Source organism: Topomyia yanbarensis, chromosome 1 (assembly GCF_030247195.1).
Source record: "Topomyia yanbarensis strain Yona2022 chromosome 1, ASM3024719v1, whole genome shotgun sequence".
NCBI lineage: Eukaryota > Metazoa > Arthropoda > Insecta > Diptera > Culicidae > Topomyia > Topomyia yanbarensis.
Genome location: NC_080670.1, coordinates 6,486,326 through 6,499,539, shown reverse-complemented (window position 1 = coordinate 6,499,539; position 13,214 = coordinate 6,486,326). Strand labels below are relative to the sequence as shown.

The 13,214-nt window shown below is 40.7% G+C and overlaps 1 protein-coding gene across 3 annotated transcripts in view; it reads right to left on the bottom strand.

Annotated features, from left to right (window-relative positions):
* Window positions 1–9,768, bottom strand: part of LOC131676714 (tyrosine-protein kinase Fer) — a 71,758-nt gene extending 61,990 nt beyond the window's left edge. For all 3 annotated transcript variants that reach the window (XM_058955979.1, XM_058955980.1, XM_058955981.1), the window contains exons 1-2: window positions 9,386–9,768; window positions 4,253–4,443 (exon numbers count right to left, since the gene is read on the bottom strand). In XM_058955979.1, coding sequence (XP_058811962.1) covers window positions 4,253–4,443; window positions 9,386–9,581 — 387 coding nt within the window. In that variant the 5' untranslated portion in view covers window positions 9,582–9,768. The remainder of the gene's footprint in view (window positions 1–4,252; window positions 4,444–9,385) is intronic.
* Between the last annotated feature and the right edge of the window lie 3,446 nt (window positions 9,769–13,214).

Sequence of the window (13,214 nt, the reverse complement as noted above, 5' to 3'; positions counted from 1 at the left end):
CTTGCAATATACATCGATGTTATTTCTACAGCGATGATTTAGCCGAACTCGAAAAAAAAATGAAAAATGTTCGGAAATGTTAGATACGTCGCCGTTGCAAATTAGATAAACAACAGAGGTTGCCTGCGCCGCACAGTCGATTGGTCGGTCTCGGCTGTAGGAAAGCAAAAAAGCAGATAATTTTCTAAAAGTTTTCAGTTCAACCTTGACAATTTAAAACGTATTCAGCTTTTTGCTGGTGGCTGCGTTTTCAAATGCGCACTCTATTTTGACAAGTCGTTTGTACAGTGTCAACTTTGACAACTCGTCAGCGGTGTCAATTTTGACAAGCGGTCTCATCAGCCTTGAGTTTCACGGCTATCATGTATCCTGCTTATTTATTTTCTTAATAAACGTTAAACGTCAAATTTAAAATTTATTAGTTTATTTTCAAACGCCTTTTTCGATGATTTTAATTTCTTCGTGAATTTATTTATAAGCATATTTTCAGCTGTTTGAAAGTGTCGAGAGAATTATGCGATTTGAACCTCTTCTCTTACCCAAATTCATCCCACATGAAATTGACTAATAATAGCACACGAAACTTGCTTTTAAACTACCCGGAAAAGCATCTTCTAACGATAAAGTACCTAAACTTAGACCTAAACAATGTTTGTTCACACCTGATTTTGAATACAAATTTGTAGCAAAATTTTGCACCAAGAATTGATAATTGTCAGCTACAGCTGCATCTGCGTTTACCGAAGAAATCGGTTGCAATTCACCTGACTTATTAGTTTCGACTAGATTGAGTATCGCTGATTGGTTTTACTCAGTTTGCTAATCGCCCAATTACATGACAAGACTGATTAATTGCCGTATTGGTCGACCGATTTTTGTATGCCGATTGCGCGTAGCGAATAGTTTTGAATAGCAGATGTTCTGTATCCACATTTCGAGTTAAGTGCCGCTGTTTAATGGGACTACAGTTGACTGCGGATCCGTACCGAAATCAGTTTAGTTTTTCAACTGAAAAACTATTTATATTTGACGTTCAATTATAGTTGAGAGCAGAAGTGAACGCCTACCACGATCAAAAAATTGAATCTGAAGGACGGTTTGTCAAATTTGACAAGACTGATGATTTGTCAAAATTGACATTGGACGGACGACTTGTCAAAGTGGGGTGCGCATTTGGGGACGCAGCCACCAACAAAAAGCTGAATTCCCTTTTATCTGCATTGTCGGAATAAAAACAATATTTTTTATGAATCCACAAAAAGGTAGGTACAAAGAAAATCACGAGGATGTAAGCATTACTCATGTTTCTTTGGTAGATTTTCTGATCTGTCAAGCCGTTTCTGCCAGCATCGTAAGTAAAAAAGTTTAGATTTATTACGAACTACAGCCATGCTGCACACTCGCGAATTCGAAACGAGCGTTATAATTATAAATACCTACATGTTCTCGAATTTATTAGCACCAATTGGGTCACACAAACACAATATGTGCCGGTATCTGCCGGTTTCGCATATGGCTGCTGATGATAGACTTTCGACCTATGTCGACAACAGACAAGATGTGGTCTTTTTAGAACAAGTATCGATCTAATTTTGTTTCATGATTTGCCATATTGTTGTCACCACCTAACTTAAAAAAAAAATGGTTGTTACTTTTTGATAGAGTTCTCCAAAAGGAATTTTGCCACTTACGCAAAGTTCTCTCGATTCAATCTCGACTATTCACTATATCGATCACCGGAAAAAATAAACGAATTCAACTGCGAGCAAGAAAAAGTACACCGTCCAAGATAGCAACCAATTTTTCGATCATTGGCCTACTACGCCACGGTACGGCCTTTGTTAGCTGTCATCCTGCCTGCAGTGTATTTTGCTGCTGCATTTTCACGATTTTCACTTTTCAGAGCGACAGTGCACAAAAAGGCACCGGCTCACACATAAGAGGACTACGTGCTAACAGAAAAACATAAACAAGCTAGGAACGGTTGTTGCCACGTTCGTTGACAGCAATTTGTGAATTTCTCCGCCTCCTGCGGTCATTTATTGTTTTTTCCTCTTCTCGGTCGTTATTTCCGCTGATGAGCGAACTACAGAACAGTGGTAGGCTACTTTTCAGCAACTTTTTCGTGTCGTCCACCGTGAGCAACTGCAGCCAGCAACTAGCGTGAAAATAGGTCATAACTTGACAATACAAGTTGCCCTATTGTTGTTTTGCTTGACTTAATCGCCAGCGGGCAAAGATCCTTCCGTGATCCTTCACAAGTTTCGCTGGAGTACCGTAGTCAAGTATTGCATTTGTTTTAAACTTCCCGCCGAATACTAAAAATATTTGTTTTGAGTTCATTCCGAAAGTGACAGACAGAACTAGGTTCGCATACCCTGGCACCTGGTGACTAATGTTTCATGACTTTCATCTACGAGTATGAGCTGCGGCTGCGGTAGTTTGGTATGCCGTGTGCGAACGTAAATAGATGTGCGAGAGACGAGGCTGACAGCAGCGAAGAGGTAGAACACTTTTTAACGGTAAATGTCGAACCTGCTTACCCTAACACACACCACCTCCCCAACGCACAGTCAGTGGAGGACGACCAAGCGACGGACGGACGGACGGCAGTCACTACATGAATCCATGACAACAACAATAACAATAACAACCGTACAACGGCTATAAAAGTGCATGTTGGACAGTGTTTCTGCAGACCGCATCCATCCGGCTAGAGTGCTGTCCGGTTGACCGGTGAGGAGGGAAATGGAAAAACCCAGAGCGGAGAAAGAGAGATAGAGTGAAAAGAGAGTTTCTGTGGACATGAGTACGTGCATGTGTACTCGCTCGTCTCCGCTAGCGATAGCCTGCTATGAGGAATGAAGCATGCAATAAAATGCAGTGTTGACAGGCAGCCAGTGTTCTGCTATTGGATTTGTTAGCTGTCAGGTTCAGTACAGTGGTGATTAATGAATATTTCGTAGCAGATTCTTTCCATGGTGCACAGTGGCGAAAAGTAAATTTCACCGAAAATTAGGCTTTTTGACCAAAAGTCCTGAAAAGGTGTTTAAAAAGACTGCGTGTATTAGAGTATATACAGAACACAAGATTAGGATAGCCACTGATGGTACAGTTTTCTGTATCTCTTCAGCTCTCGTAGAAGGCCAATTAAAGGGTGTCCCACATCAAATTGCGTCGCGGAAAAAAAAAACGCTGTAGAAAATGACTTATTGGGTATTTCCTCTACAACATTTAGGTAGAAGTAGTTTAGAGTGTATTGCTTACACTGTATTTTTATCGCAGTTTTTCGAAAATTAGAAAAAAATGACGTTACCCGAAAAGAAAAGCCGCATGTTGATTTTACGCAAGTGTCCAAGTCTTTCGTTCAGAGAGCCAAGGACCGAGAGAGACTGCATACGTACAATGTGCAGAAGGCTCCAAATCGTGACGAACGGCAAAATACGGAGCGAAAGTAATGAGATCGGAAACTGTACACCCAGATGCTGACGAAGCCTCATTGTCTTATCATGGATGATTAGACCTGCGTCAAGGCGGACTTCCGGCAGCTTTCGGGGCAACACAAGTTTGATGTTCCCGAGGAAGTAAGGATGCAGAAACTTTCAAAGTTTGCCAATAAATACATGATTTGGCAAGCGATCTTCCCATATGGTTAACGGAGTGCGCCGTTCGTGACTACCAGTGTTTTCCACACCAACTAGATAACGCGGCTCTTCCGGTTGTTTTCTTCACTTTGTTCAATTTATGGAGTATGATATTGCCAAAATTATTCAACTTCCACCCGTTTCTCCATATTTCAGAATGAGTTTGGGCTCTGTCGTCTATAAGATCCAGTATTGAGTTTTTGTATTTATGAGTAGTTACTGATTTTTTTGAAACATTTTCGAGTCGTAGTCACATTCCTAGTTTGCCCTGCCACACGCGTATCAACGCGAAACACGTTTTCAAAATCAAAATCAATTTCACAGTTGCGAAACAACCTACCGCAACACGTCATCACCGCCATTGGTGGTAAAATATGCGACACCGAGCCGAACGTTATCGACTCACACATTACGTGCAGCAGAATTAAACCCATTTTCCATCTGATCTCGCTGTAATCGGACCTTGGCTTACTGCCGCATTTGGCGGAGTCGGTGAATCACCGAAAAACACCCTCACTCAGGCGACCACCCATATCTTATCAAAACGGAGAGTAAACACAAACACTCAATAAATCCACAATCCGAAACCGGGGAATTTTGGTACTTACATGGCTGAATTTCGTTGCAATCTTGGTGTGCTCCTCCTGGTACTGCTTCCGTACCCGCCGTTTGTCCTGGTACAGGTGTGCAAGCTTATCCAGACAGACCGCTTCCAGTTGTTCGGCGTTCGTTTTGATCTGTTTGGCTGTGTGCTCCAGTTCCTCCAGGTATGACCGCCAGGCACGGGTGACGTGGCTTCCTGCGTGATTTCCGTAAATAAAACCATAAAGAAAGGTGATTGTTAGCTTAGCGATAACGATTTAATTCAAACAAGTAGAATCAGTTCTTCAATGTTTAAAAGCTTTTAAATTTGAAGTGCAAAAGTCAAACAACCAAGCGTCACAGTTGGAATCCCAGTAAACAAATGCAATGACAACAAACCGGTTCCCGGTTTATGTATCCAGGCAACCAACCGTCGACACTGCCTTGTCACCTCAATGTCTGCCGCGAGAATTGTCAGTAAAGATCCACTATAATTACCCCAATCCGCGCATATTTTGGGCACGCGCCTGTCAAATCTGACGAAACGCACGTTTGGTGCGTTTCGGTTACTGTGACCGGTTGAGTTGTTGTTTTCGTTACCGTTGATGATGATGTAACATAAACAGGAAGAGCCAGTTGTTTGCGATTCGGAGTCGAAATGCTTCGAAAGGTAGAGGAAACGAAAAAAAAGAATTGACTGACACTCGAAACAGATAGATGCAAATCGAACAACACAGCCAGCGGCAGTGAAATCAAACATTTGACAACCGGTATCACAACATCACCGCTCAATAATATCACACGCGAGAGCTTTAGGTGTTTAGTAGGCGACGCGAAAAACGACGCATATGTTCGGTTATATTGCAGCGGATTCGTGCTCGTAATAGATTTTTCAGCCGTTACCTAAAGTTACATACCCTGGCCAAATCCTATAATGCGTAGACATTTTTAATATCGATGAACAGAGGCAGCATAATGATGACGTCAACGCTACCAAGTGTTGAAGGAACTGCCACACATACAAGTAGAAAGACATGCAAGGACCATCCTATATATGGACTGTGGCCGGTTGCTAAATTAAGAGAAAAGGGTGCACGAGTGAATTAATGGACAATTGAACATATTTTTAACGTTAGACCTTTTAGCCTTTAAATCGAAGCGAAGCGAAGTTTTTTTCCTCATCTTTATGAATTATCCAGGAAGTGATATTAGAAATAGGTTTATCCGGCTAGGTTTCTATTGACTTATCTGACGTGTAAAATACGCACACTGAGATCGTACATTTTTGTTCTATCGCCCTTCTCTTAAGCTCAGATGGGTCTTGTTTGCCTTCGAATATGAATGTCAAAAAGATTCAATATTAACACAACTGGAAAAGTCTATAAAGCCGTTGATATTTGGAGGAAAACAAATCGTTTACACCGTAAATTTGAAATCAAACAAACCCCTAATATAAAAAGCTAACAAAATGGCTCTTTTTCAATACAATATAAAACATCTCACTTAGACCAAACAATGCGTATTTCGTCTGCATTTTCATTGTCCAGATATCAGCTATATCCTAGCTGCCTGTTGCGAAGTAATTTTATATGGAGAGCTCTGATAGCAGTTGGAAACAGCTTCAAGCCGTAATGTTTTAAATAACTAGAAACAATCGCAACGACCAAATCTTCCATGTGGTTTTCGTAGTGATATTCTTGGTAGTATTGAGATGACTGTCCACTCGGAAGATGCCCTCCTCGTCAATATTAGGAATTGAATTGAAGGAACCATTCTTGTGAAGGACCACCGTAAGTCCTCAGTGTTTAGTGTGCAACTTTATCTAAGTCCAGGTATATTCCCTTCTCCTTTATGAACTATCCGCACAACCATAGAAACTTTTTTAACCTCGTGTTCATTTGAGTAATAAACTATCAAAATAATCAACATAGAGTTGATAATCCCTTCTACAGCTTTAGAGGATGAGACTCCCCGAACTTTGAAGCCCTCAAGTTTTTCACAGTGATATTTTCCAAGGTGCAAGCGTCCTTCATTTCAAGCTGTATATGCTGGAAGCACCCGACACTGCCCCAACAGGATGATAATCAACGTTTTTCACGCGACTTTTTTCGGTGCACTTGTAGCAAAGTGATTTTGGGTTTGGCAAATTGTTTCACCAGGTAGCTCTCGATCAACGAACGAAGAACCATCACCTAGGAATACGATTTTTTTTATTGGGGACGAAACACTGCAACCAGTATTTAGATCTATTGTGGTACAGGAATACGATAGTTTCGACAACGACATCAGGTCCGTGATGAATTTGTAGAAGAATTCTGAGAATTGCCTGCGCTGAGTAGCGATGGGCATCATTCTCAGGGTTTGATGATTGTCTTATGGACGATTCGCCGTGCGATAGTCCGCTGAAACGCAGTATCGACATCCGCCTATATCGCAAACGTTATTCAGTTAATATGCTTTACTGCAATTAAAGCTCCAATAATTTTGACAGATTCTTGTGTTTAGCAGCTTCTTACATCGACCGTCCACGCTATATGGCTTGAAGCAATCACAGTCCTCCAGGCCAGTTATCGTAGCCACCTGCGAAAGGTTTCGATGACGTCCCGACCAGGAGAAAATAACTGGGCAATAACCCGAACATACCCTTTTTTGGTATTCATACCAAAACTTAGTATTAATTGATTATTATACCTCATTGAGGTATTAAGCAGGTATTGAAGAAACATTTTTCAATACCTGCGTAATACCTCAATGAGGTATAATACTTTATTTTAGTATTATTTATGTATTCCAGTTATTTTTACAAATACCTTAATGAATACCTCCATAGAGTGAATTTTATTATTGGAAAGTTGAAAAATGTTTATTATTATTCAGGTATTATAATAACTCGTTCATTATCAAATAGTTATTTGTAGAACATGTCTGTTATTTTTTTTTTTTTTGGTATTTTACCTCTTATGTAGAGCTCATTAATACCATATTGTAGTAAACAGTCGTTGGTATTGTTACCTAAATTTAGTATTTCACAGTTATTTTCTTCTGCTCGGGGTGAAGGCCTCAGGGAGAAGTAAACGGTACCTTTGTCGCTGTAGCAAAGTTCTCTATCATGTCCACTCCGTAGCATTTTATTGAATCGCTTCTTCTTGACTTATCTTTGGCATATGCACCCTACGAAATCTAGTTACTCGTCCTTTGCAGTTTGCGACAGGATTTTGATATTCTCTGGCGTTTCTTCAGCCAAGATTGAGGATAACTATTGCTGCTACCGATTGGAATTGTAGAAGACTAGCTTCTATTTACATAGGCCAGCTTCAATGCAGGCTGCGTTGGCTGATGTGCTGGGTAGAAGGTTCGACACTAGACAATTGGCCCCTAGGATGTTGATGAGTCTCTGTTTTGCTCCTTGTGTGGGTTATTTAGCTGACCTATTTTTGATGGAAAGTGCTAATGGTGCATATGACCCTTTCTCTTGGACTTTTAGTAAAAAGGTTGAGTATCGATAGATGTGCACTGCACAACCAGTATATGGAGCTCAGTATGAAAAATATTTGTCGTAGACTGGCCTGCCGGTATCCGGTTAACTTCGACGAATTCTATACAGCATCCTACTACGGTATGCGGCCTGTAGTTTTATCCTTATTTGTTTCAACGGTTTTATCGTCACTACAATGATGAGATCATCAACGATTAAACTATGTTTACTACCTTTTGGTAATACCGCGAACATAAAGTTCACACTGACCATAAACAGCAAAGCTACTAGCACTGAGCCTTAAGAGATGTCGAGTACGAATCCGTCTGAGGTTCTACAATACAAATTCGCCATCATCGTCGCTGAGATATCACTTTGTGAACCGCTTGAGGTTTATACTTACTCGATAATCAGATGTCTTTTCGCACGAGCTCTATATCAAACTTTAATATCGTATTTAAAAATTCTTGTAGTTTTTCGGATAGATTTTCGACCTTCGTCTATTGTATTGAATTTGAATCACCTTCATTTTAATGGATCTGATCAATGCTGATAACATTCTTTTCAGATGGCTGCATTCATCCATTTCCACGCATCCATGAAAATAATAATGATCTTCGAATAAAAACCTTCATTGGAAATACAGTAGCCCTGGAACAGTTGAAAATGGTCATTATCTTTAAAACAGATTTTTGGATGCGAAATTACTTAATAATTTAGCATTACTGGAGAATTATTAAGGAAGCAGCTTTAGGGGGGAAGAAAAGTTATTTCGGGGTAAAAGTAGCACTTAAAATTTTTTTATGGCTATACAGAGAATGTTAGTCTATTCAGTCGACTTCCTCTTAATTTTGCAAATCTTGAACAATATTTTCCTAAATTTTCAATGCAAAATGCGGAAAATTGGGCGCTTGACAGTGAATCTTCAGGAGACACCTCGGAAAAATGCGGTGTACACCATAACTCAAGATCTCCTGGAACAATCGTTTTAGTATTTCGCGCGGCTCTTATTCATATCATTGCCCAGGTAACTGCTGGAGCTCTATACGAAATAATCACTATTATTAGTTTTATAATAACATGTTAATCGATTCTTTTAGCACAAATCGGAATTTAGCTTCAAAGCGCATCGAATAATTTAAAAATCGTGAAAAATAATAGCGTCCGTTATTGGATTATGAGTTATGATGTACACTGTAAACTAAGTTTTCAACGAGACGCATTTGGAGATTCACTGTCATTCGCTCAATTTTTAGCATTTTGTCATAAAAATTTGAGGATTGTTTAATTGATGCATCATTATATGGATATTACATAGACACACTCTGCATCGCCACATTAAAAAAACATTTTTTACCAAATTAACCTAGCCGAAAAAATCGTTTGTTCGAAGAATTTAAAGAGAAAATAAAAGTTACTGTCCTATGGGGAATAGCGCGAGTATTAATAGCTTGCACACATTACTTGATGACGTTATCAAAGAAAAATGACAGTTCACTTTGCCGTACTGCGGTAGAATCAAACATTGTCTAAGCCCGCGTGAACAAGTTTTTTAAACTCATAAAAAATAGGTTCAAGAGATCTTCACTGTGAATTTCCAAACCATACCCTCCACTACAACCACAGACAAATGAAGACTAGTTCGTTGACCGTCGGTAAAATCTAAGAAAACATCGCGACTTACCCTGTAAATCATCGCTGCGATCGATCTTCAGTCCCTGTTGGGTGACAGCGGCCAGCGATGTCGCGTACTCCTTGTCGCACTTACTCTTCTGGATCATACACCGTTTCATCGTTTCCAGCAACTTCAGTTCCGCCTCCTGGCGGTTTAGCAACGCTTCATGCGCCGCCCGGCCTTGCAGCGCCGATGAGAAACCCATTTGAGCTGCCTGTTGATGTACTACCAACGCTAGTTACACTCACATTCACATCCAAGCGTTTCAGGGTTTTTAAAAATGCCGCTCACAACATTCGCACCGAACTATATGCACTGCGGTGCGAGTCAAGATATTTTTCTTCTTTTCTTCTTCCCCTAGATATTATGTCACTTTTTGGCACACCTCTGCGACGTAAAGGCTAGTTTACAGTTCGGAAAACGTGTCACGGGATTTGGGTCCCTGTGTATTTTAAATGGAGCTCGGGATTTCAAATCCCGTGACGGGAAATGAGTCTACACAAAAATGACAGTTTTCCTGAAGTGTAAACTCAACCACGGGAAACATCACGGGATTTTAAAACTCTCCACACAAAAATCCGGCCGGGAACAATTCAACACAAATTGTTTCCGACGGGGAAAATAGTATTTTTGGAAGGTTTGCAATTTGCTGCAAGTTGGATACTGTTTGTATTTTTAAGAAGCAGCAGCGTTTTTGGTTTGACAGTTTGGAGAGATCTCGGCGGGAAATTTTCCCTGATCAAATCCCGACCCAAATCCCGTGCGAAATCCCGTGATCCATTTCCCGAACTGTAAACTAGCCTTAATCAAGTTGTCACTGATCCGGTTTGAATTTATTTTTCGACTCGTTTCTGCCCTTCACTATATTCTTCTGCTGTCCTGTTCCAAACAACCACAAACTTCTTTTGACAACCGCAGCTGTCTGTATATCACACGCGCACGATACGATACGAATACGCACGATAGCAACGGCACTACCTACTGTGACATCGTCGGACCGAACAGTGAAAGCGAACCGCCTGCTTTGCTGCGCTGTGAGGTCTCTCAGCAGCTAAAACGGCATTTTGTGTCACTTTGCTTTCCGTTTTCTTTCCTCGATGCCGAACTCACCGGACAGTAATCGCAAGATGTGCCGCTTTTTTGGTCATCGCTTATTCCTGTCACATTGTTGATCAAACGACAAATTGCATTTTACTTTTTTTTCTTCTTCACTGCACACACTTTTCGGTTCCAGTTGTCGTGGAGCAGAGACGAATTAGAGATTCCCACTATTTTGATATCGCGGACAGCTCACTTCTCGCTCCCCCGCTCCGGACAACGAGTTTTATCTTTAACCGGGTGAATGTGTTGACGACGTTCGAGGAAGACCTGTTAAAAAATCATAAAAATTAGCATAACAATTTACCTAGCCGCAAACACACCACGTCGTCGTCTCTTTGTGCATAGTTTGTTGTCTCTAAACACTGACTGTCTGCCTGCCTGCTGGATTCGCAAATTACACAAGACTCTAGTCTAGCTGTCCTCTATTGCAGGCAAGTAGGCCTGATGGTGGTTACTATCATCGTCAGCATTGACATCACCTTCACAACCGTAATCGCGATGACATGTAGTTGGGCTCTGTTTTACTCTTCTATTTTTTTAAGCGCTAATCTTTGTTGTTCCCCATTACTAATGACCCGTGTGTTCTTTGTCTATTTTCATCATTATGTTTTGTTTTCGTTCTCCGCGTTATCATTTGGAGTTTGGTGCTGGTACACTGCTGCTGGTAAATTTTGTAACGGCGAGATAATTTGGCAATTTGAATAACTTTCCAATAGATATTTTGCGGTGCGTTGCGTGTTTAACATCCCAACTAACTAGATTGTTGACACTTATTAGATAGATCTGAGGAGGTAAAACGATATGATGGCATCTGGGCTTTAAGAGGGGGCGGAAGCTCAGATGTCTCAATACTTTTTGACAGTTCGTTTGGCTACGGAAAAGGCTCAACAAAGAACATTTCCGAATTTTTGTAACGACAGTGCACTTTGATAGTGCTGCGTAAACTGATTTGTTTTTTGGCTATTCCATAGGAAACTGACGTCAACAAACCACATTGAACCGCCCGCAACTATGCAGGAAATCGGGAAGTCATGCTGCAGAGGACGTGACCATTTGGAGGTTCATCTTGTTGTTTATTTGTTTGTAGGAAACGTAGCCTGAATTGAATAGCAATAGAGAAAAAATAATATGCATGTATAGGGAAGTTGAAATTTAGTTTTTTTCTACGGCGCATTGAAACGTTGGTTGCAAACGTATCTTTGCGCAGAAATAGAAGCTAGCGTATGACAGAAAAAAAACTCAACTGGGCTGGTTGAGTGCGCATGGTTTAAGCGCTTCACGTGTCACGTTGCTCATAAACATATGACATCCCGGAAGAGTCGGTCTCATTAATGAAAGTAATGGAGTACCTCGCTGAGAAAGTAAATTGTAATAAGTAGCGGAAAATGTGGCAAAGCGCATTTAAAGAACAAAAAATTGTTTTCAATATTATCCACAAAAAATGATACAGCAGCTCGGCTTATTTTCGAGAATGAACAGTGCATACTGTATTGAAAAATAAACAATCTTATGATTTCTCTGGTTTATGTTATCGTTTAAATCCTTTTCCGTATCGTTCTCTGCATGCAACCGTAGAAAAAGGTTTGCAGTCTAAATCAGGTAGACGTTCAATAATTTTTATGACCATGAGATTATGTCCCTAAATAGTTACGATTTTATTGCTAACGGCAATAAAATGCCTAACACCAACAGTGGCTTTCATTAATGCACAAAAGGCCTATGTTTACAATACCTATTCAAAAGGGTCCTAGGTTTACATTCGCTAAGAGTAGATCGCTGTTTGGGCGATAGGATGAGATCCTTGCAGCAGCAGTATTGATATTCTGCAGCTCAAAGTTAGAGGAGTTACTTTATTAACATTTTATTAGTGGAAAGTAAAAGTATACGACCTACTTCAGTCTTCAAATACCATGCATCAACGAATTCGGAGGAGTTCCATTTAGCTGACACCTTTTTACATTGGACATCCTACCTTGCAGGTACCTGTCTGAATACTAAGCAGCTCTTCGCCGAAAGCCTATCAATAGGCATCTCGTGCTTCAGGAATTCCACGAATTGGCGTACCATAATATAATCCCCTCCTCGTGAATCTGGATGTTGTTTCTTCGGCGAATTCCTCGGTTCACCATTTCCAATCTCGATTACCCTCTAGTCGGACTACCGGGCGTCTATTGTCTTTTCTTCGGAAAATTTCTTCGACCTTGTCTCTGATCCACGACCTGCGTACATTAAATCTCCAATTGTTACAGGACGTACAACGTCGAACCACTTAGATCTTCGACTGATGGTGGGGAGGTACTCTCTTATCCACCGCTTCCATAGTTCGTTCGATAAGTGCTGGCTTCATTGATAACTGCTTCGCAAAGCTCCCCCTAGGTTAGTTGGGCTCCTTCTTAGTGGTCTGTGTGAGCCGGATGAGGTTTCGAGGATGAGATGATTTGGTGTGAGTGCCCGTTCTTTGCTAGAATCCCGTGGCATGTATGTAATCGGCTGTGAATTGATGAACCATTCTGTTCTGCGATGTGAGACGTATTGCTTATATTTCTGGTTGTCTGAGCGGATCCATGACAGTACGGTACTGTAATGTGTCCTAAGGAAAGCTTGACTCATGATGAGAGTATGGTTATTTATCACACACTTAAGCATTCTTACCAAAACTGCTGTTTTCTTGGAAATGGGTTAAATGCTCATGACTGCATTGCATTTTGTTTCACCGTGGGAGCAGATATAAGTGCAG